At 33.8% G+C, this 20785-nt stretch overlaps 3 protein-coding genes and 1 pseudogene across 3 annotated transcripts; 3 read left to right on the top strand and 1 right to left on the bottom strand.

Moving 5' to 3' along the window:
- The first annotated feature begins 3711 nt into the window (after positions 1-3711).
- On the top strand, positions 3712-5904 carry LOC114711643 (mitogen-activated protein kinase 20-like). The gene is made up of 3 exons (XM_028896062.1): positions 3712-3729; positions 3839-3994; positions 5650-5904. Exons 1-3 carry the CDS (start codon positions 3712-3714, stop codon positions 5902-5904), a joined length of 429 nt encoding a protein of 142 aa, XP_028751895.1.
- An 87-nt stretch (positions 5905-5991) lies between these two features.
- Positions 5992-10253, bottom strand: LOC114711642 (receptor-like protein 35). Its single transcript, XM_028896061.1, has 3 exons — positions 10157-10253; positions 6916-7056; positions 5992-6677 (listed from the first exon to the last, which is right to left on the bottom strand). Exons 1-3 carry the CDS (start codon positions 10251-10253, stop codon positions 5992-5994), a joined length of 924 nt encoding a protein of 307 aa, XP_028751894.1.
- A 1480-nt stretch (positions 10254-11733) lies between these two features.
- The window catches only part of LOC114711641 (mitogen-activated protein kinase 20-like), a 64337-nt pseudogene continuing 55285 nt past the window's right edge, over positions 11734-20785 (top strand).
- On the top strand, positions 19333-19874 carry LOC114711639 (peroxisomal and mitochondrial division factor 1-like). The gene is made up of 2 exons (XM_028896060.1): positions 19333-19469; positions 19553-19874. The coding sequence occupies exons 1-2, from the start codon at positions 19333-19335 to the stop codon at positions 19872-19874; spliced, it is 459 nt and encodes a 152-aa protein (XP_028751893.1).

Below are 20785 nucleotides of genomic sequence, written 5' to 3'. Positions count from 1 at the left end.
GTCATTAATGGAATTTACAGAGGAGCGTCCCTTCTTATCTGCTTCTGCGAAATTGCATCAACTAAAGTTGGAGAATGCTTTTACGGTCTCCCAATTCTTTTCCAAAGCAACTTCACTACTTTCCAACTACACTTCTTTTAACTTCCACATATAAATCATTTCTAACCATCTAACTAAAATTAAGATGAGAAAGTTAAATGATGGCAAAAGTTTTTGTTTTTTTAAACTTTAAACGAGATTTCATTTTGATGATTTAATTTTATAAAATTTTTTTTAATCTTTAATTCTAACACTGCTAGTTTTATCAACAAAAAATGCCGGCATTAAAATTTTAATAGTTGACAAAACATTCACAAATGCTGATATATTAAATTTGATTTCTTAAAATTACAATGATTGGCACAAAAATATCATTATCTAAGATTAACTGTGTTAGGGTTAAGTACTGGGAAAAATATTTTATAAAATTAAGTAATAAAAATGAAATCTTGTATAAAATTAAAAAATCAATTTGCATTTTTGTCTTGAATCGTTAGCTATGTTGTGAATGAAAATTTTTCAAATCAATCCTTATTTAAAAACATGAATTGAAAAGATGATAAATACTCTCTTATGCCTTACAAAAAATCATCATCCATGTCAAGTCCTTCCCAACTTTTTCCCCTCAGTGAAATAAATGCCCAACAGAGTCATTATACATAATCATCAAGTTTTACGACCTTTTCTTTCTTTCTTATTTTTTTCTCCAATTCTTCTATGCTTGTATGAAACGTGAAGTAGTCATCAATGTTACAAATATTTATCTTTGAAATAAATACTCATATCTCACTGTTTGTTTTTAACTTGTCCACATGGTCTCTGTTTGTTCTGTGTCTTCCCCTGTTTGAGCTATATTCCCCAAAGTGCGTTTTAATGCATACGTATATATATACACTTTTTAGTACTTCAATATAGTTGATCGTTTCCATAAAAATAAAAAAAACAATGTAAATTCTGAAATGTGGACTTTGAAGTCTAAATCGTTGGGGGAAGAAGACTATGAAGTCTGTATCCAAATACTAAAACTTGTATTTCTGAGAAGCAAGGAATTTGGTGGGAATCATCTATCTTCTTTAATTTCTTGATCCAAAGGCCCATTTAAAATATTTGAAGAATGTGTCAGCCTTTAAACACTATTAATATTGCCAGGACGATATATTTATCTTCCATAATTCTTTCATTAGCAATCACAACTTTATTGTATTTTAGATGTTCCTCAAATTAAAGTCACATGAACTATAATTCCACTCTTACGAAAGTTGCAAATAATCTTTTAGCTGGGGCTTCCTTCAATTAAACCCGTTTAGTTAGTGATTTTTTTTTTAGTATGAAATATATTTGTACGGTGGGCTGAACCCTAAACGGTTATGACGTCTGGATTGGATTTTTTTTTGGCTAAAGCATAGCTATCCTCCTATTGGAAGCACTGTCGAGTATTAAATGTGAGCACTTCTCTCAGTGGGAATTTGAATCATGGTTTACCATATAGGATTGGATATATTTAAATACTGCAAATAGAAGCTTATGAATTATGTTTTTAGGAAAAAGTTTATCTTTGAGTTGAGCCCAAATTGTATTCTGGATAATTAGGTTGATCATTTTGGATATTTTAAATGAGTATGATTGATTATGAATGAACATATATGTTATATTTTGAAATAATTATAGGTTTATGGATAAATTGTGATGTTGTCAGTGTCAAAGTGCCTCAACCCACTTGTTAGCTTATAAGGTTTTGCCTAATACTTTTAGTAAAGATAAGATTTAATCCTTTTCTACTCTATAAACTAATAAAAGGCACTTTTCTACTATGAAAATGTGATGTCAAGTCTTGTATATCTATACCTTGAACTTTTTGTAACCACAAAACGACGTTGATGATTAGTTGTACTTTTTTAAAAAATATCATGATTAACATTTATATTAACCGGTGAAATTCTTTTTTATTGCAATACTATGTTTAAAGGTTACATTCTTTTTTACCATAGTAGGATTAAAAGATTTTGATGAAAATGATTAGAACTTTATGGTTCATAAAATGGCATGAGTCACTGCTGACTCAATTATAGCTACATGAAAACATGTCAGATATTGTTAATAAACCTATAGTTATGTAACTTTTACTCAGCATTGAGAAAAAATTAGCATATCATAATGGGAAAAAGAACTTTGAATTTAAATAAAGAAAAAAATTACTTCATCACTGACCTGAGCTGCAACTTATTTCCACTTAGTAGGATCATCGAAGCTTTGTGGTCACAGCAACATAGATTTGGTCTACCATGCCATTAAAGAACCAAAAATAAGTGTGTATTCATGCTTTGTTTAGGATCAGAGAACCATAGACCACCCAGAATAATCCCACAGCAAAGCCAGTTCCCAGACCAAGATATAATGACTTCAAAAAAGGATCATCCTCATTTTCTTCATACACGCTTTGTATTGTTTGCTTTTTCTTATGTTGTGCAGTTCTTTTGAAGAGGTCCACAAAGCTTAGGATTTCCTATGTAACTGCATGCATCAAAAATTTGAAGCGGAGTCCCCAGTGGAAATTGTCCCATGAATTTGTTACATGACAAATTCAAAACACCTAGAAAAGACAAACTAGACATGCTTTGAGGAATATTAATTCCCATGAAGACTATTATAGGAGAAATCAAGATACTCTAGGTCTTTCATCTCTCCTATTTCCTCTGGTATTTCTCCTGTCAAATCATTATACGTCAAGTTCAATGATTGATTGTATCAGTTTGACCCTGAACAACTGCTTAGGAATTCTCCCAGATAGTTTATTTGCCGAAAGGTCAATACTCTATATAAAGAATTGGCTTGTCTCGTATTCTAATTCTTGACCCTTTGTATGCAAATTACTTCTGAGTTTAAATGGGATTGCGAAACCATCTGATAATAGTAGACCAGCAGGTATCGTTTGCGTGATGAACAGATCATTCAAAGATCCTAAAACCATGCTGGTTAAATTGTGAAGGCAATAAGGAATTGACCATAAAAGCTTGTTATGTTCGAGGTGCAAAACAATCAGCTTAGAGAGGCCACATTGCTGTGGAAGGAATGTTGCCTGTAAATTGATTAGATCTCAATTTCACTACTGACACATTTTGTGGCATCCATTTTGGTATACTCCCAGAAAAATTGTTTCCTTCCAGATTGCTGAGTAGTAAAGATTTGAAGTTCTGGAAAGTCAATGGCATATTTGTGACAGTGAGAGATGGACTTATTTGTGGTCTTCTCACTCTACCTTAGTTCAAGACATTAAACATGCATTGGAAATTGCACATGCATGCTCTGTATTACTTCCTTTCCCATCATTTCTTTGTTGCGTTCCTCTTGTCCCAACATAACTGATTGAAAGAAGTTACTCAGACTATTTAAGATATTCAGTAAAATGAAAGGAAATAAATAGGAAAAAATAAAGAGGAATATATAAAATATATAAACTTGAAGATGAAAGCCAAGTTTTGTACCACGTTTGGGACTTTGAAAAATGCAAAAAGCTTAATTTTTTCCCCTAATGTCATAATGCAGTACGTACCGGCAATTGATATGTGGAGTATAGGTTGCATCTTTGCAGAAGTACTTACAGAAAACCACTTTTCCTTGATAAAAATGGCATCATCAGTTGGATCTGATGACTGATTTGCTTGGGACTCCCTCATGGATACAATATCTCAGGTAAATTGATAACCCTTCCAGTGTTTGTGGAAAAAAATTGTTATTTAGGCTTGCTTTAGTCTCTGGCTAAAATTGTTTTTCACACGGCATTCTTCTATGTTGGATGCAGGTTCGTAATGATAAGGGAAGGAGATATCTGACTACCATGAGGAAAAAGCAACCTGTGCCATTTTCACAAAAATTTCCTAATGCAGATCCTTTAGCTCTACGATTACCAGAAAGATTGCTTGCTTTTGATCCGAAAGACCGGCCTACTCCTGAAGAGGTTTGTTACCTTTTGCTTTGTTGCCTATGTATGTGCATCGAGAAATATTATAGAAATATTATAAATTTGAAGATGAACATTGTAAGAAAAAGACAAGGTAGAAAGCTCAGAAAATTTTGCAGCAAGGGAAGTAGTATTGATAGATGGCGTGCTTATGCGGTCAAAGTCATTGTAGTGCAAATACAAAGAATCCCGAAATTCAAGTTGAAGCAATAAAGATAAGTTGATTTCACCTCTCAAGGATTTTGGACTCTTTTGATTTGGACTTTGCAGTAGAAGGGATATGACTCTGTCGTTGTAATCACACGAAACTCCTTCCCATGCACACCAATCTTCAGTATACATAATCACCAAGTTTTACGACCTTTCTTTCTTTCTTATTTTTTTTCCCCCAATTCTTCTTGCTTGTATGAAACGTGAAGTAGTCATCAGTATTACAAATATTGATCTTTGAAATAAATACTCACATCTCACTGTTTGTTTTTTACTTGTTCACATGTTCTCCGTTCGTTCTGTGTCTTCCCCTGTTTGAGCTCTATTCCCCAACGTGCATTTTAATACACGCACGCACGCGCGCGCGCAACTTTTAAGTACTTCAAATCGCTGGGGGAAGAAGACTATGAAGTCTGAATCCAATTACTAAAAACTTGTACTTCTGAGAAGCAAGGAATTTGGTGAGAATCATGTATCTTCTTTAATTTCTTGATCTGGAGGCCCATTTAAAATATTTGGAGAGGCTTTAAACACTATTAATATTGCCGGAACGATATATTTATCCTCTACAATTCTTTCATTGGCAATCACAACTTTATTGTATTTTAGATATTCCTCAAATTAAAGTCATATCAACTATAATTTCCACTCTTACGAAAGTTTACAAAAAAATTTTTGGCTGGGGCTTCCTTCAATTAACTCGATTAGTTAGTGATTTTTTTTTTGTTATTATGTGTCAAATAATCTATATATGAAATATTTGTACTGGGGGTTGAATCCTCAGCGGTTTATAACCTCTGGATGTTAGGATTGGATCTATTTGAATACCGCAAATAGAAGCTTATGAATTACTCCTCTGGTCCTAAATATAAGACCCTTATACTAGTGTATATAAGGGTCTTACATTTAGGACCGGAGAAGTATGTTTTTAGGAAAATATTTATCTGTGAGTTGAGCCCAACAGTTGGCTGGTGATATCCTGGATAATTGGGTTGCTCATTTTGGATGTTTTAAAATGAGTATGATTGATTATGAATGAACAGGTATGTTATATGTTTGAAATAATTAATTATAGGTTTATGGATAAATTGTGATGTTGTGGGTTTCAAAGTGCCCCAACCCACTTGTTAGCTTATAAGGTTTTGCCTAATGCTTTTAGTAAAGATAAGATTTAATCCTTTTCTACTCTATAAAAAGCACTTTTCTACCATGAAAATGTGATAACATAACACGATCTTTACTGATTAGTGGTACTTTTTTTTAATCATGATTAACTTTTATATTAACTAGTGAAATTCGTTTTTACTGTAATACTGTGTTCAATAGGTTACATTTTTTTCAACCTTAGTAGAGTCAAAGGACTTCATGAAAATGATTAGACTTTACGGTTCATAGGATGACATGAGTTTACTGCTAATTAAAATGATGCGTCCATATTCCAGGCTAATAGAAAAGTTAAGTTTGACCATTATCGTACTGACTCAGCTGAAGGTCCTAACCGACCTAATGGTATCTTGACTCTTGTATTCCAATTCAGCAGAATCTTCGAAGTTTTATGGCCACAGCAACATATATTTGGTCTACCACACCATGAAAGAATCGAAAATAAGAGTGCCCTATACTTTGTTCAGGAGCGGAAAATCACAAACAACCCAAAACCCCACAGCGAAGCCAACTCCCATTCCAAGATGCGGTGACTTCAAAAACACATCAACCTCATTTCCTTCAATCTGTCCCATATTGTTTGTTTTTTCTGGTATGGGGCAGTTCTTTTGAAGAGGAGGTCACAAAGCCAGGACCGCATCTGATATTTGAGGAAGCCGTTCTTTAAATTTATTCGATGATGTAAATATATTTAAACCTATTGGAAATAAGTTCGCTATGTCCCCATTAATTGAGCTGGGAGACTTATTGTCGCCAAGGACCTTTGGGAGTGCACCACTCAAGTCATTGAAACTAATATCTAAATATCCTAAAGTTGATGCATTAAGGAGATCAGATGGAATGGTGTCGTGCAACAAGTTATTAGATACATCAAGGTAAGCTAATATATCAAGCTGGCCAAGCCAATCAGGTATTGATCCTCTGAGTCTACTGGTAGATAGATCTAGGTACATTAGATTCCGATAGCCTGAAAAATCTGGCATTCGACCTCTCAAATTGCATTGTCTGAGAAAAAGATCAGAGAGATGATCTTTGCTAACATTGAACAACCAATTAGCTAATCCATTTGTAAAATCCTTTAGACCAAGATCAAGATATGAAAGTGAGCTAAAATTGGCATATCGGCGAGACAGAATAGAGCTGGTCAAATTACAATCATGCAAATCTAATGTCTCCAAAGGTGGCAAAGCCAATGATTGGACCCAAACGATTTCACTAGGAAGACGAATGTCACCAGAATTGGGAGTTGTCAGGGAAGGAAGTCGAGAGAGCCAATAATGAAAGATTATCAATTTGAAGATGAATACTGTTTGATAAACTCAGTGCAGAAAGCTTAGAAGAATTTGGTAGCAAATTAGGATGAGTTGCAACAGGATTTTTGATAGACGTCATGCTTGTGCGTTCAAAGTCATTGAGGGACAAATCCAACACTCGTAGAAATTGAAGTGCAAGTAAAGAAGATAAGTTGATTTCACCTCTCAAGGATTCTGAACCATTTCAATTCAAATTTGCTAGGTTAAGATATATGACTCTGCTGGTGTTACGATCACACTCAACCCCATGCCATTGACAGCAATCTGGCAGATTAGACCAAGAAGAGAGGCGGGTGGAAGGATCAACAATGCCTTGTTTGGAGATTAATAGTCTTCGATCCCTTTCAGGCAACAAGTAACTGTTGAATTGCGCTGCACATAGCAACACCTACACTATAAGAGCGATTTGTGATGTGAAAGGAAGCATCATTATGAAAAGGTTTTTCTTCAAGTGAAGGCTTGCTATGCATATTTCTAGCAATTTTTATATAAGGACTGCGTATTAAGTTATATATATATATATGTATTTGTATAGCTTGCTCTTTCTCAAGCTTCCGTCCTTTTCTCCTGTCTTTTGTTCTTGTGTTTTTTTTTTTTTTTTTTTTTGGCCTCACAAAATGCTTCCCACTTTTTTACCAAGTCTTCCGTCCTTCTTTCCCAGGTCTCTGCCCCAAATCACAGTCTATCACTTTATGCAAAGATTGTAAAGTCTTCGTCTTCAATTCCTCTGGATTAATGGAACTCACAGAGGAGAGCGTCCCTTCTTATCTGCTTCTACAAAATTGCATCAACAAATTTCAGTCCTTTTCCAAGCAACTTCACTACTGCTTCAACTTCTATGTATAAATCATTTCTAACCATCCTATATATTCAAAGTAAGAAGAGATATTTAAATCATCGCAAAGTGAATTTTTGCTGCTTTAACTTTAATTAGGCAAGAATTTTTCATCATATAAAATATAGTTTCAGTCTTTTAACCTTAATACTATTAGTTTTGTTAACAAAAACTGGCAACATTAAAATTTTAGACGCTAACAGAATATTCACAAATGCTGATTATTAAATTTAATTTCTTAAAATTACGATAATTTGCGCCAAAAATTATCATTATTTAATACTAATTGTAATAGGGCCAGAGAACTAAACAAATAATTTTATAAAATTAAGAAATCAAAATGCACGACATCTTATATAAAATTAAAAGATTAAAAGCATATTTTTGCTTTGAATAATTAACTTTGTTGCAAATGAAAAATTTTCCAAATCAATCCTTATTACAAAACATGAATTGAAAAGATAATAAATGCCCAAACGAGTCATTATACACAATCATCTCCCTTATTTATTTATTTTTCCCAATTCTTCTTTGCTTGTATGAAACGTGGAGTAGTCATCAATATTACAAATATTTATCTTTGAAATAAATACCTATCTCGCAGTTTGTTTCTCACTTGTTCACATGTTCTCTGTTTGTTCTGTGTCTTCCCTGTTGAGCTATATTCCCCAACGTGCGTTTTAATATATATATATATATATATATATGTATGTACACACACACTCTTTAGTACTTCAATATAGTTGATCGTTTACATTAAAAAAGAAAAAGAAAAAGAATGTAAATTCTGAAATATAGACTTTGAAGTCTAAATCGTTGGGGGAAGAAGAGTATGAAATCTGAGTCCAAATACAAAAACTAGTATTTCTGAGAAGCAAGGAATTTGGTGGGAATCATGCATCTTCTTTAATGTCTTGATCCGGAGGCCCATTTAAAATGTTTCAAAAATGTGTCAGGCTTTAAACAAAATTAATATTGATGGGACGACATATTTATCTTCTATAATTCTTTCATTAGCAATCACAACTTTATTGTATTTTAGATATTCCTCAAATTAAAGTCATATATCAACTATAATTTCCACTCTTACGAATGTTTACAAATAATCTTTTGGCTGGGGCTTCCTTCAATTGACTCGTTTAGTTAGTGATTTTTTTTTTTGGTATTACGTGCAGTTAGTGATATTGTCAAGTTTATTGTCAAATAATCTATATATGAAATATTTGCACTGTGGGTTGAATCCTAAACGGTTTATGACCTCTGGATGTTAGGATCTATTTAAATACTGCAAATAGAAGCTTATGAATTATGTTTTTAGGAAAAAGTTTATCTGTGAGTTGAGCCTAACAGTTGGCTGATGATATTCTGGATAATTAGATTGATCATTTTGGATATTTTAAAATAAGTATGATTGATTATGAATGAACAGGTATGTCATATGTTTGAAATAACTAATTATAGGTTTATGGATAAATTGTGATGTTGTGGATGTCAAAGTGCCTCAACCCACTTGTTAGCTTGTAAGGTTTTGCCTAATGCTTTTAGTAAAGATAAGATTTAATCCTTTTCTACTCTACAAAAGGCACTTTTGTACTATGAAAATGTGATATCGAGTCTTGTATATCTATACCTTGAACTTTTTATAACCATAAAACGATCTTTATTGATTGGCTGTCCTTTTTTTTTAAATATCATGATTAACTTTTATATTAACCAGTGAAATTCTTTTTTACTGTAATACAGTGCCTAATAGTTCACATTCTTTTCTACCATAGTAGAATTAAAATGATTAGACTATATGGTTCATAGAATGGCATGAGTTCACCGCTGACTCAATTATAGCTAGATGATAAACATGTCAGATACAATTGCAATAAACCTATAATAATGTAACCTTTTCTCAGCATTGAGACACAATTAGCATATCATACTGGGAACAAGAACTTTGAATTTAAATAAAGAAAAAAATTACTTCATCACTAACTTGAACTATAACTTATTTCCATTTAGTGGGATCATTGAAGCTTTGTGGCCACAGCAACATAGATTTGGTATACCACGCCATTAGAGAAACGAAAATAAGTGCGTCTCCATATGCTCTCTTCAGGAATAAAAACCACAGACTATCCAGAATCCCACAGCAAAGTCACTTCCCAGACCGAGATACAATGATTTCAAAAAAGCATCATCCTCATTTTCTTCAACATGCTTTGTATTGTCTGCCTTTTCTTCTGTTGTGCAGTTCTTTTGAAGAGGAGGTCCACAAAGCTTTTGATTTCCTATGTAGCTCCATGCATCAAAATTTTGAAGTTGAGTCCTCAGTGGAAATTGTCCCATAAATTTGTTATATGACAAATTCAAAACACCTAGAAACAAACTAGATGCTTTGAGGAATATTCCCATGAAGACTATTATGGGAGAAATCAAGATATTCTAGGTCTTTCATCTCTCCTATTTCCTTTGTATTTCTCTTGTCAAATCATTATACGACAAGTTCAATGATTGATTGTATCAGTTTGAGCCTGAACAACTGCTTAGGAATTCTCCCAAATAGTTTGTTTGCTGAAAGGTCAATACTCTGCATAAAGAATTGGCTTGTCTAGTATTCTAATTCTTGACCCTTTGTATGCAAATTACTTCTGGGTTTAAATGGGATTGCAAAGCCATCTGATAATGGTAGACCGGCAGGCATCCTTTGAGTGATGAACGGATCATTCAAAGATCCTAAAACCATGCTGGTTAAATTGTGAAGGTAATAAGGTATTGATCCTGAAAGCTTGTTATGTGCAAGATCCAAAACAATCAACATAGAGAGGCTACATAGCTGTGAAGGAATGTTGCCTGTAGATTGATTAGATCTCAATTTCACTATTGATACATTTTGCGGCATCCATTTTGGTATGCTCCCAGAAAAATTGTTTCCTTCCAGATTGATGAGTAGTCAAGATGTGAAGTTCTGGAAAGTCAATGGCATATCTCCATGAAAGCCATTATGATGTAAACCTGGTAACTTAACCTCATTCAATAAACCTACTGTTGGAAGAACTTCACCACTTAGCTTATTATACACTAAGTATATGCAAGATAGATATGGCAAATTGCCCCAACAATCTGGAAGTTCTCCAGTCAAAAAATTATTTGATATATCCAAATACCACAACATATATTTCTCAACCTAAATGTGACACAACAGAGACGATAAAGATCCAGTGAAAAGTTTGTGAGCCAAATAAAAACCAGAGACATTTGCTGATATATATGAGGAAGGTTGCCTTCTAATTTATTAAATGACATAAATATGAATGCATTGGTTGGCAACAAGTCTGAGATATCTCCACTAAGTTGTGAGACAAATCCAAAACCAAAGAGGGCTTCACAAGGCTTTTTAGAAGTGTACCACTCAAGTGATTGAGGCTAAGATCTAAAGCTGATAAAGCTGGTGAGTTTCCAAGACTTGAAGGAATGCTGTTACTGAGTGAGTTATTAGATAGAATTATATTTTTTTAAGTATTTATGTTGACCTAACCAATCATGCATTGATCCTTCGAGTTCTTGTCAGATAGATTTATGGTATGCAGGTTTTGATAGCCTTAAAAATCTGGAATCGGACCTCTTAAATTGCAGTGGTCGACATAAATATAGGACTAGTCTTTACTAAGACTGAACAGCCAAGTAGTCCATATTAGACTAAGATAAATACCGGAAAGTGAGCTGAAATTGACATCATTCTTAACAGAAGGAACACGGAAGCTGGTCAAATGACAGTCAACTAGAACTAATTCCTCAAGAGATAGAGAAGCCAATAATTGAATGACTGTCAAATGACAGTCTCCATAAGAAGACGAACACCACAGAGGTTGAGAACTGTCAGGGAAGGAAGTCGAGAAAGCCAATGAAGATCATCAATTTGAAGATGAAGATGGTAAGAAAAAGACAAGGTAGAAAGCTTGGAAATATTTGCAACAGGGAAAGTACTATTGATGGGTGGCGTGCTTATGCGTTCAAAGTCATTGTAGTCCAAATACAAGGAATCCAGAAATTCAAGTTGAAGCAATGAAGATAAGTTGATTTCACCTCTCAAGGATTTTGGACTCTTTTGATTTGGACTTTGCAAAAGAAGGGATATGACTGTGTCGTTGTAATCACACGAAACTCTTTCCCATGCACAACAATCTTCAGTAGACCAAGAAGAGAGGCGGTTTGAAGAATCAACAATGCCTTGTTTGAAGGTTAACAGCAAGCTTCAATCCCTTTCATGGCAGCAAATGATTCTGTTGAATGTCACTGCAAATAGCAACATCAACAAAACGAGAGAAGTTAGTGATCTGAAACTAGTTTCCATGGTCTTAAATCAAGTTTTTCCAAAAGGTTTTGATCGGTAAGTGAAGGCTTTTGTTATTTCTCCAGCGTAGTTCATAGTACTATCTACAAGTGAAGTCATTCCTTGACTATTTATGTCTAGATTACATTATATAAGGTTTTATGACCGAGTCCAAGTCTTCTGCTGTTTCAATGGCAGTTATGTTTCATAAATAATGCATTAATTACCGTCACCTATAGAGAAAGTAACACTTTGGTTTCCAACAAGGATATTGGTGACACTTTGATCTCTTCAATTTTGAAAATTGTGATGTCACACAAATACTTGGTTCCTAGTTGCTGGAAAAGACCGAATTTCCATAATTCCATGACAGTGAATTATACTCCTCTGGTTCTATGCATAAGTCACATTTAACATGTTTCGTATAGACCAAGAAAAATTTTAAACTTCATTAACTCTTATTTAAAATTTAACAATTTTTCAATTTTATCACTATTCTATATAGATTATACATCATGTAAACAAAGTTAATAGAATAATAAATAATAAATTTAAACCATGGCAAAGTTTTTGTGTTTTTTAACTTTACACAAGTTTTCATTTTGATGATTTAGTTTTATAAAATATTTTTTTTAATCTTTTAACTCTGACACTGGACTAGTTTTATTAACAAAAAATGCCAACATTAAAATTTTCATAATTGACAAAACATTCACAGATGCGGATATATCAAATTTGATTTCTTAAAAATACAATGATTGGCATAAAAATGATCATTATTTAAGATTAACTGTGTGAGGGTCAAGAACTGGGAAAAATATTTTATAAAATTAAGAAACAAAAATAAAATCTTATATAAAGCTAAAAAATCAATCTGCATTTTTGCCTTGAATCATTAGCTATGTTGTGAATGAAAATTTTTCAAATCAATCCTTATTTAAAAACATGAATTGAAAAGATAATAAATACTCTCTTATGCCTTACAAAAAATGATCATCCATGTCAAGTCCTTCTCAACTTTCTCCCCTCCGTGAAATAAATGTCCAACAGAGTCATTATACATAATCATCAAGTTTTACGACCTTTTCTTTCTTTCTTTCTTTCTTTCTTTGCCATTTCTTCTTTGCTTTTATGAACCGTGAAGTAGTCATCAATGTTACAAATATTTATCTTCGAAATAAATAGTCTTATCTCACTGTTTGTTTTTTACTTGTTCACATGTTCTCTGTTCTGTGTCTTCCCCTGTTTGAGCTATATTCCCCAACGTGCGTGTTGTTGTGTGTGTGTGTACTTTTTAGTACTTCAACATAGTTGATCGTTTTCATAAAAAAAAGAAAAAGAATGTAAATTCTAAAATGTAGACTTTGGGTATGTCTAGATTGGCAGTAGACAAAATTGATTTCTAGTCTAACTGACTTTTGTAACTGAAATTAGAGTAAAAGTCAATTAGTATAATGCGATTTATGTTTGAATAGGTGTTTATGAAAAGTTAGTCGAAAAAGTTAAAAGTTGTTTGGATGATTAAATAGAAAAGTCAGTTCATTTGTAAAATGATTGAAAATGGTATGGATTTTATTGAATAGTAGTGTTTGATATTTTATATTTTTAATGTGATAATACTTAAAAAAACCTAAAATTATTATGATAAAATAAAAATATTTATTTGTGAGATTATAAAATAAAAATATTTGTCACCAAGAAAAATGTGAAAAAACATTGTAGATAATTATTTAAATATATATAATAAACAAATATGAATATAAATTAAAATTCATTTGGTCTGAATCAAAACTCATTATACTAATAAAGGAGATGAGACAGAGGAAAAAATGTGAGGGTAAATCGGGGCTGGTATATTTTTAATGTTCATTTTTAATGATCCCCGTTTGAAACTGCAGTTTGAAATAAAAAAAGTCAGATTTTTCTCTATTGAGTCTAATTGAGATTGAAGGTCAGAAGTTGGTTGGGTTTTTAGTCCATTCAAACAACCATTTGGTCCTAAATATTTGTATGTTCTGTGTCTTCCCCTGTTTGAGCTCTATTCCCCCAACGTGCGTTTTAATGTGTATATATATATTTTTAGTAGTATAGTTGATCGTTTTCATAAAAAAAAAAAAAGAATGTAAATTCCGAAATATAGCCTTTGAAGTCGTCGGGGGAAGAAAACTCTGAAGTCTGAATCCAAACACTAAAACTTGTATTTCTGAGAAGCAAGGAATTTGGTGGGAATCATGTATCTTCTATAATTTCTTGATCCGAAGGCCCATTTAAAATATTTGAAGAATGTGTCAGTCTTTAAGCACTATTAATATTGCCGGGACGATATATTTATCTTCTATAATTCTTTCATTAGTAATCACAACTTCCTTGTATTTTAGATATTCCTCAAATTAAAGTCATATATCAACTATAATTTCCACCCTTACGAAAGTTTACAAATAATCTTTTGTCTGGGGCTTCCTTCAATTAACTCGTTTAGTTAGTGATTTTTTTTTTTTTTGGGTATTACCTGTCAAATAATCTATGCATGAAATATTTGTACTGTGGGTTGAATCCTAAACGGTTTATGACCTTTGGATGTTAGATTGGATCTGTTTGAATACCGCAAATAGAAGCTTATGAATTATATTTTTAGAAAAAAATTTATGTGAGTTGAGCCCAACAGTTGGCTGGTGATATCTTGGATAATTAGGTTGATCATTTTGGATATTTTAAAATGAGTATGATTCATTATGAATGAACATGAATGTTATATGTCTGAAATAATTATAGGTTTATGGATAAATTGTGATGTTTTGGGTTTCAAAGTGCCTCAACCCACTTGTTAGCTTGTAAGGTTTTGCTTAATGCTTTTAGTAAAGATAAGATTTTATCCTTTTCTACTAGTTAACATTATCCTCATTCCTCAGTTTTTCCTGACATCATTTGCTGCAAAATATGTGTATTTTTTTACATGAGTCTCCATTAATTCTCAGAACTTCAGGGGAAGTCATTATGTTTTACTGGTATCTCGGATCTATTGGTAGGTCAACGGTTGTGCATTCAAATATGTTTGCACCAAAAGAGCAATCAGATATCAATTCGGGCAAGAATAGGCAAACACCCGAGGAATATAATGGGAACGCCAGAGACAGAGAAATTTCTGTTACAAGGTCAATGCAGGGGCAGCTAAGAGCCCCAGTAGGTATGGAATTGCTATTGTTGTGTTCAGTTAATGTTTTACATTTATGAATAACTGAATTGCTGACATTGTCTTACTCCTCAGCAAAACCCGGAAAAGTAGCTGGGCTAGTTGTTCCTTACGAGTAGGCGAGTGTGGTCAAGGACTCTTATGGTCCAAGTACATTTATCAGAGGTCCCATGCTTCCTTCTCAAGCTGTTCACATTGCTTATTGTTACCACAGATCGAGCTCTGGAAATCAAGAAAGGTCAGCTACAACAGAGTCTGATAAGGGTGTATCTGTGCAAGCCAAACATGCGCATTCTGAAGTTCGTGCCAAAATAGCTCCAGATATAGCTATTAATATTGATACAAACCCTTTTTTTATGACACAGGCAGGAGTGACCGGCATCGAACAGGATGATCGAATAGCTATGGACACGAATCTAATACCGACAAAGGCTCAATATGGTTGGATTGGTGCCACCACAACGGCAACTACTGCTCATAGAAAGGTTGGTCCTCTTCAGTGTGGCATGACTGGTATGTTTTAGGAGTTATCAAGTGGATATTTTGGCCAATGGGGGAGAAATCGTCAGAGAGAAAGGTCCTTTATGGGGGAAGGCACTTGGGTCTCTCGTAGGTTTTGTAAAATAAGGGTGAGCGAGGCCGTGAGGTAGCCATTCCCTTCGAAGAGCCTGCTTTCTCTGGTCAAGAGATGCTTTAGACTTTGGTAAGAAGCTGTATAATTGGAACTGACTCCTACTTATCGAGATCCTCTTTCATATCCCCCCTTTCCCTCTCTCCACTCAATTATGATTAATAAAATGGATGAATCGTATGTAAATTTCTTTAGTATTTGTTATGAAGTTCCCTAAAGAGTGTTGCGGGAAAATTTAATCTATGTTTTTTCCTTGGAGTTTTATGTATTTTACTAAGAACTATGTTTGACTCTTTAAAATTAGTTTATTAGGAAGAAAGATAGATAACTGAAATGTGAAATTTTCAAAATAGTTCTGTGGCATAATTTTTAATTTTTTCCCCAAGGGACTTCTTAGACATTAGATTTTATTGCCAGATGACGATATTATCTGTCGAGGCCCCCCAAAAACACAAAAAGAAAAACCTCCATTAATTGCTAGCTGCCACTGGTGGCGACGTTTCAGCGGTCAGAATCTGGCATCGGCCAACGTCAGTGATTGTAAATTATTGAGAAGGGGGTGACATTAAAGGGAAGCAGTTATTGATCTCAAGAATCCTTTTTTTTTTATTTGGAAAAACATTGTGGTCGATATGTCATTTTATAACAAAAATTAATGTCGGTGTTGGTGTTTATGGACTTGGGATTGGGAATTATGTAGGAGTATTTGGAGATTTCCGGGGTACAATAAGCTTATATTGTGGGCAATTAGTGTAATTGTACTTTAGGAATGAAATTGAGTGACTGACTGACTCATTATTGTACATTTGCTCTTCTCCAACGCTTAATCGTCATGGTGTCAACAAAATAATTGAAAATTATTACTCCTCTGATCCTTAATATAAGATCCATTTAACTAATTTGATTAGATTAAGGAAGTTAGGTAAATTGATTAATTATAAGAAAATTGACATATTTTTCCTAAAACACCATAGTGATTTTTCTTAATACCCCATCTCCCTCTTCTACTTGATTATGGTTGAGGGGTATCCATAGGGGTAATTTAGAGAAAATTGATAAATATGATAAATGGGTCTTATATTTAGGACCAAAACCAACTCAATAATTAGATCTTATATTAAGGACAGGAGGAGTATTATTTTTATTTATGTCCAATTTTCTTTGGAGATCAAATGAACTTCAAAAATAGGAAACTTTTTTATTTTTTCCTAAACCAAAAGTAGTGTGGTTGCGTGTTACGGTATCAGTGCATCAACGATGCTTCAAAAAGGCGACGTTCTGTGACTTTCGTCTCTGGGTTCGGTCTCATCACTCTTGAAATGGCCAACATGGATGTCTCCTCAAGAAATGTCATGGGAATTTTTTTAAAATTTCTTTTGGCATATTTATAAGAAATTTTTTGCAAAAGCATATTATTATATAAGTTTAGTATTGTGAAAACCTATTAAAATATTATTACTAAATCTGATTTAAAATTTAATCATTCCGAACTTCTTTTCATAAAATTTTCCTTCAAACAAATGATGTGTAGAGGGAGGATTTGGTATATTTAAGTGTACAAGCTAGTAATAAAATAAAATATTTAAGTGAGGAAAAAGATTAAATATTTCTCCATTTATTTGACTCAGATTATTTTTATTGGGCTGAATAAAATATTGCTTTAACTACTTAATAGTTGATAAAAGGGAGAAAGACCCAAAACAAAAAAAACTCTAAAAATATATAAATTTTAATTTAGGATCCTGAAATGATGACCTGACTACTTTGAAGTGTTTCAGAGTTTATTTGAGATTACAGAAAGCAAGATGACATATGCGCCTTTCATTTGAAATCCTTGAATTTCATAACAAATAACAATTTTTGTATAACCAATGACAAGAACAATATAGCTAATGACAAGTTCTATATGCTTTTGCAATGACAAGATTAAGTAGCAAATTGCTCAAGGATGACAGGAACATCTTAGGGAATAAACTTTTTGCATAACAAATGACAATGATAATGATAAATTTTTAATTTTGCTCTATTAACAATGTTAACCTCTGCATAGAGACTAAAAATATTAATAGAACAAAGTCATAAAAGCTTATGTTGCTAAAAAAGAAAAATTAAATAATTTAATTAAGAGGAAAAAAAACAAATAGATACCAAATTAAAAATTGAGAGAAAGCATAGGTAGGTTCAATATGGTTTTCCTTAAAAATAATTAAAAACATTAAATTTGTTATAAAATTCAAGTCACCTTATTACCTAGAGGGAGTATTAAGAACTTCAGAGCAATTTGTCCATCTTAAGATGTAAATGGAGATTTGCATATTGTTAGGGTATTTTCCAGTCATTCTCGCTTGAGAAAATGAGATTAAGTGGCCTCAAAAGGAGATGAAAATTGGAATACATTGAAGGTCAAGGACCTCAATCTTAGGTAGACGAGTTGTAAATCCTTAAAAATGAATTGTGAATTGCTAAATATAAGTTGCAAATTACAGGATATCAGTTATAAATTTTAAAAAAGAGATGTTCATGATTTCTATGAAGTTGGAGTCTTGAGTTCCTAAAAATCATCAAATGTCAATTGTAAATTGTGAAGATTAGCGGCACGAAGAAATAATTAACCAACAGTTATATATGATGATTAAACGAATTGGGCCGCGATAGATGTCTGAAAATCTTGGACGAGTCTAGACTCTCCATGATCGATTGGCCTAGTTTATTAGGACAGAATAATGTAACTTTTATAGATAACGATTCTATTATCATGCATGAACGAGAGACATGTAATTTAAAGATTTTGGAGTCTTTTGTGAATTGTGATTACGGAGATGTGATCATATGACTAAGGAGATCGACTTCTGAATTTAGCGTCTTGCAATGCATCCGAGACTCGACTCTTGGGACTATGAGAAATGGGGAGTTTCATAATTTGCTGAATTCTGGGAAAATCTTGTCCGTCCTTGATTTTCTCGGAGATTGAAGCATTTATCAGTGACTCATTCTTTTCGACTTTGAACACCGACGCTGTCCTCCGGTTTTATTAGTTTCTCGTAAGAAATACTTCATCGTTGTTGTTTGGATGGTGCGATGTGTGATTCTTCTTACTCTCACCTTTATGTAAATCTCTTTCGTGCCCCCCATAACCCCCCCTCCAAAAAAAAAGATTTGGCAAATTAACCAAGTAGCATTGTCGTTTTACTATTTTTAGTATCTTAGCCGATTTATCGCTCAGGTTGCCGTTCCTTGTTCTTCCAGAACTAACAGTGGCGGACGATACGGTTGATGATCAAACCGGCGGGGAATTTTCTGATCCTGACGTACGCCAGAGCGACGGTCACGTCGAGGAATTGATGAAAAGGATCGATGCACTGGAATGTGAGAGAGGTGGATTGGCGAATGAAATTGCAGGTAGGAAGATCGAAATCGATAAACTGACGCAGGAGATTGACGGCTTGAGAGAAGATGAATCGAAGATGCGAGAGAAGATTGAAGGTTTGGAGAGAGCGTTCGAACGGTCTGAGGTGGCCAAGAAGCCAGCGGAAGCTATGGCGGCGAGAAGGGCCGACCTCGAGGCCGAGGTTTTCAGGCTTAACCGTGATTAAATATCTGTAAAGAGTGCTGCTGAGGGATCTAGAACAGAGTGCGCTAAATTGAGGAGCGTTTTGGAAGAGAGAGAATCAATGGTGTTGGATTTAGAACGTGAAGTAGAAGGGTTAAAGAAAGCAAAATTAGAAATCGACAAGAAGGCGAAGGACTTAGAGAGGAAAATTGGGGTTCTTGAGATGAAGGAAACTGAGGAAAAGGCAAGAAAATTAGGGTGTTGGAGGAGTTGAGAGAGGAAATTGGGGAGAAAGAGAAGGAAATTTGTGGTTTTAGACACAGGCTTGAGGAGTTGCAAAGGGTTGTCCCAGAGAAGGGATCTATATTGGAAGAAAAGCTAAATCTGGGGGAGGCACTGAGAGAATCAGAGGAGAAAACAAGAAGCATGGAATCAAATATTTTGAAACTGCAGAAGAAAGTTAAGGAAGCAAAAAACATTGTCAAATCTTTCACGGAGAAAGCTAATGAGGCAGTCAATGAAGCTGTGAATGAAATGGATAATGAAGCAAAGGCAAAGGGGTTGAATGGGTTGAAGCCGCAGTGGCCTGTGGTTGCAGCATCTACTGGAGCTATTGCTGCAGCAGCTGTTGTTATCTTTGTCTGCTATGGAAAACGTACGTGATTTCCCTGAGCAGAGGAATAGAGGAAGGAGGAACTAGGAATTGGATGACCAAGGTCAGCCCAAGTAAGGATTTTCCATTTCTAGTAAGAAGAATACTTCAATTTTGTTATTCATAAATCTAATGCTTTCACTCAACAGGGGAAAATGAACTAATGCTTTCTGGTTTTGATTTTTTTCCTTGAGCTAATAAAATTTTGATTCATGTCTGCATGTTAGTTGGTGGTTGAGAGAACTAAAACCATTTGCGTACAGGAAGAATGCCCTGCCTTGACTTACAGCAAGCAGTAGGTTTTCGTCCTGCTGAAGAAGAGCACGATGATGTGCTTTCTAATCCGTAGGTTTGCTTCAGTAATAATGGCGGTCATACGACCATTTGAGATTAAATTAAACTAGTAATTATATGCCTTATCTAGTGTAGCCAAATATTGAGCTTGGTTGGAAGCATAATGAAGGTGTAAGTAATCTATGCTTGCATCACCTCTTTATCAGTTTCTTCAGTTTTTAAAGTCATCTTCTATTAGTATAGTTTTTCCATTAAATAATTTTTTTTTTAAATTTGGCTTTTGGTGCTGGTGTTTGAGGCCTTATTGAGCACAAAAAGGGGCACTTCTCCTAATATAGGAGATTCGAACCTTGGTGGACTAGTCCCTTCCACTAAGAATATTATGTTTTGATAAAAAATGCTTGTAGTTATTGATAGACTGGTAAAAAAATTCTTCTTTTTTTTGGGTTCATTCCATGCTATCAAAATATTGTTTTTTTTTCTTGTATAAAAAACATTGTTATTCACACTGCCAAATTTATTAACAAAATGGATGATCTGGTCTGTGATATGAATTTTGGGCGTATAGTATAAGGGCAAGATGATCATTTTCCTTTGAATGGCTTTTCTTGTTCTATAGCCCTAAAAA

The sequence above is a fragment of the Neltuma alba genome, unplaced genomic scaffold (genome assembly GCF_004799145.2).
Source record: "Neltuma alba isolate B1F8T4 unplaced genomic scaffold, ASM479914v2 tig00011304_pilon, whole genome shotgun sequence".
Classification (NCBI taxonomy): domain Eukaryota; kingdom Viridiplantae; phylum Streptophyta; class Magnoliopsida; order Fabales; family Fabaceae; genus Neltuma; species Neltuma alba.
Note: the sequence above shows the minus strand (reverse complement) of the source record. Positions and strands in the feature narration are given on the sequence as shown.

Excerpts from the sequence above, each read along its gene's own strand:
- LOC114711643 (XM_028896062.1), top strand. Across the intron at positions 3,995-5,649 it reads ACCGGCCTACTCCTGAAGAG|GCTAATAGAAAAGTTAAGTT; the intron begins GTTTGTTACCTT and ends TCCATATTCCAG.
- LOC114711639 (XM_028896060.1), top strand. The coding sequence starts at position 19,333 with ATGGTGTTGGATTTAGAACGTGAAGTAGAAGGGTTAAAGAAAGCAAAA. Across the intron at positions 19,470-19,552 it reads GAAAAGGCAAGAAAATTAGG|GGTTGTCCCAGAGAAGGGAT; the intron begins GTGTTGGAGGAG and ends GGAGTTGCAAAG.
- LOC114711642 (XM_028896061.1), bottom strand. The coding sequence starts at position 10,253 with ATGGTTTTAGGATCTTTGAATGATCCGTTCATCACTCAAAGGATGCCT. Across the intron at positions 7,057-10,156 it reads AATCCCATTTAAACCCAGAA|CGCAATTCAACAGTTACTTG; the intron begins GTAATTTGCATA and ends TGCTATGTGCAG. Across the intron at positions 6,678-6,915 it reads GCATGGGGTTGAGTGTGATC|TATTCATCTTCAAATTGATA; the intron begins GTAACACCAGCA and ends TTTATCAAACAG.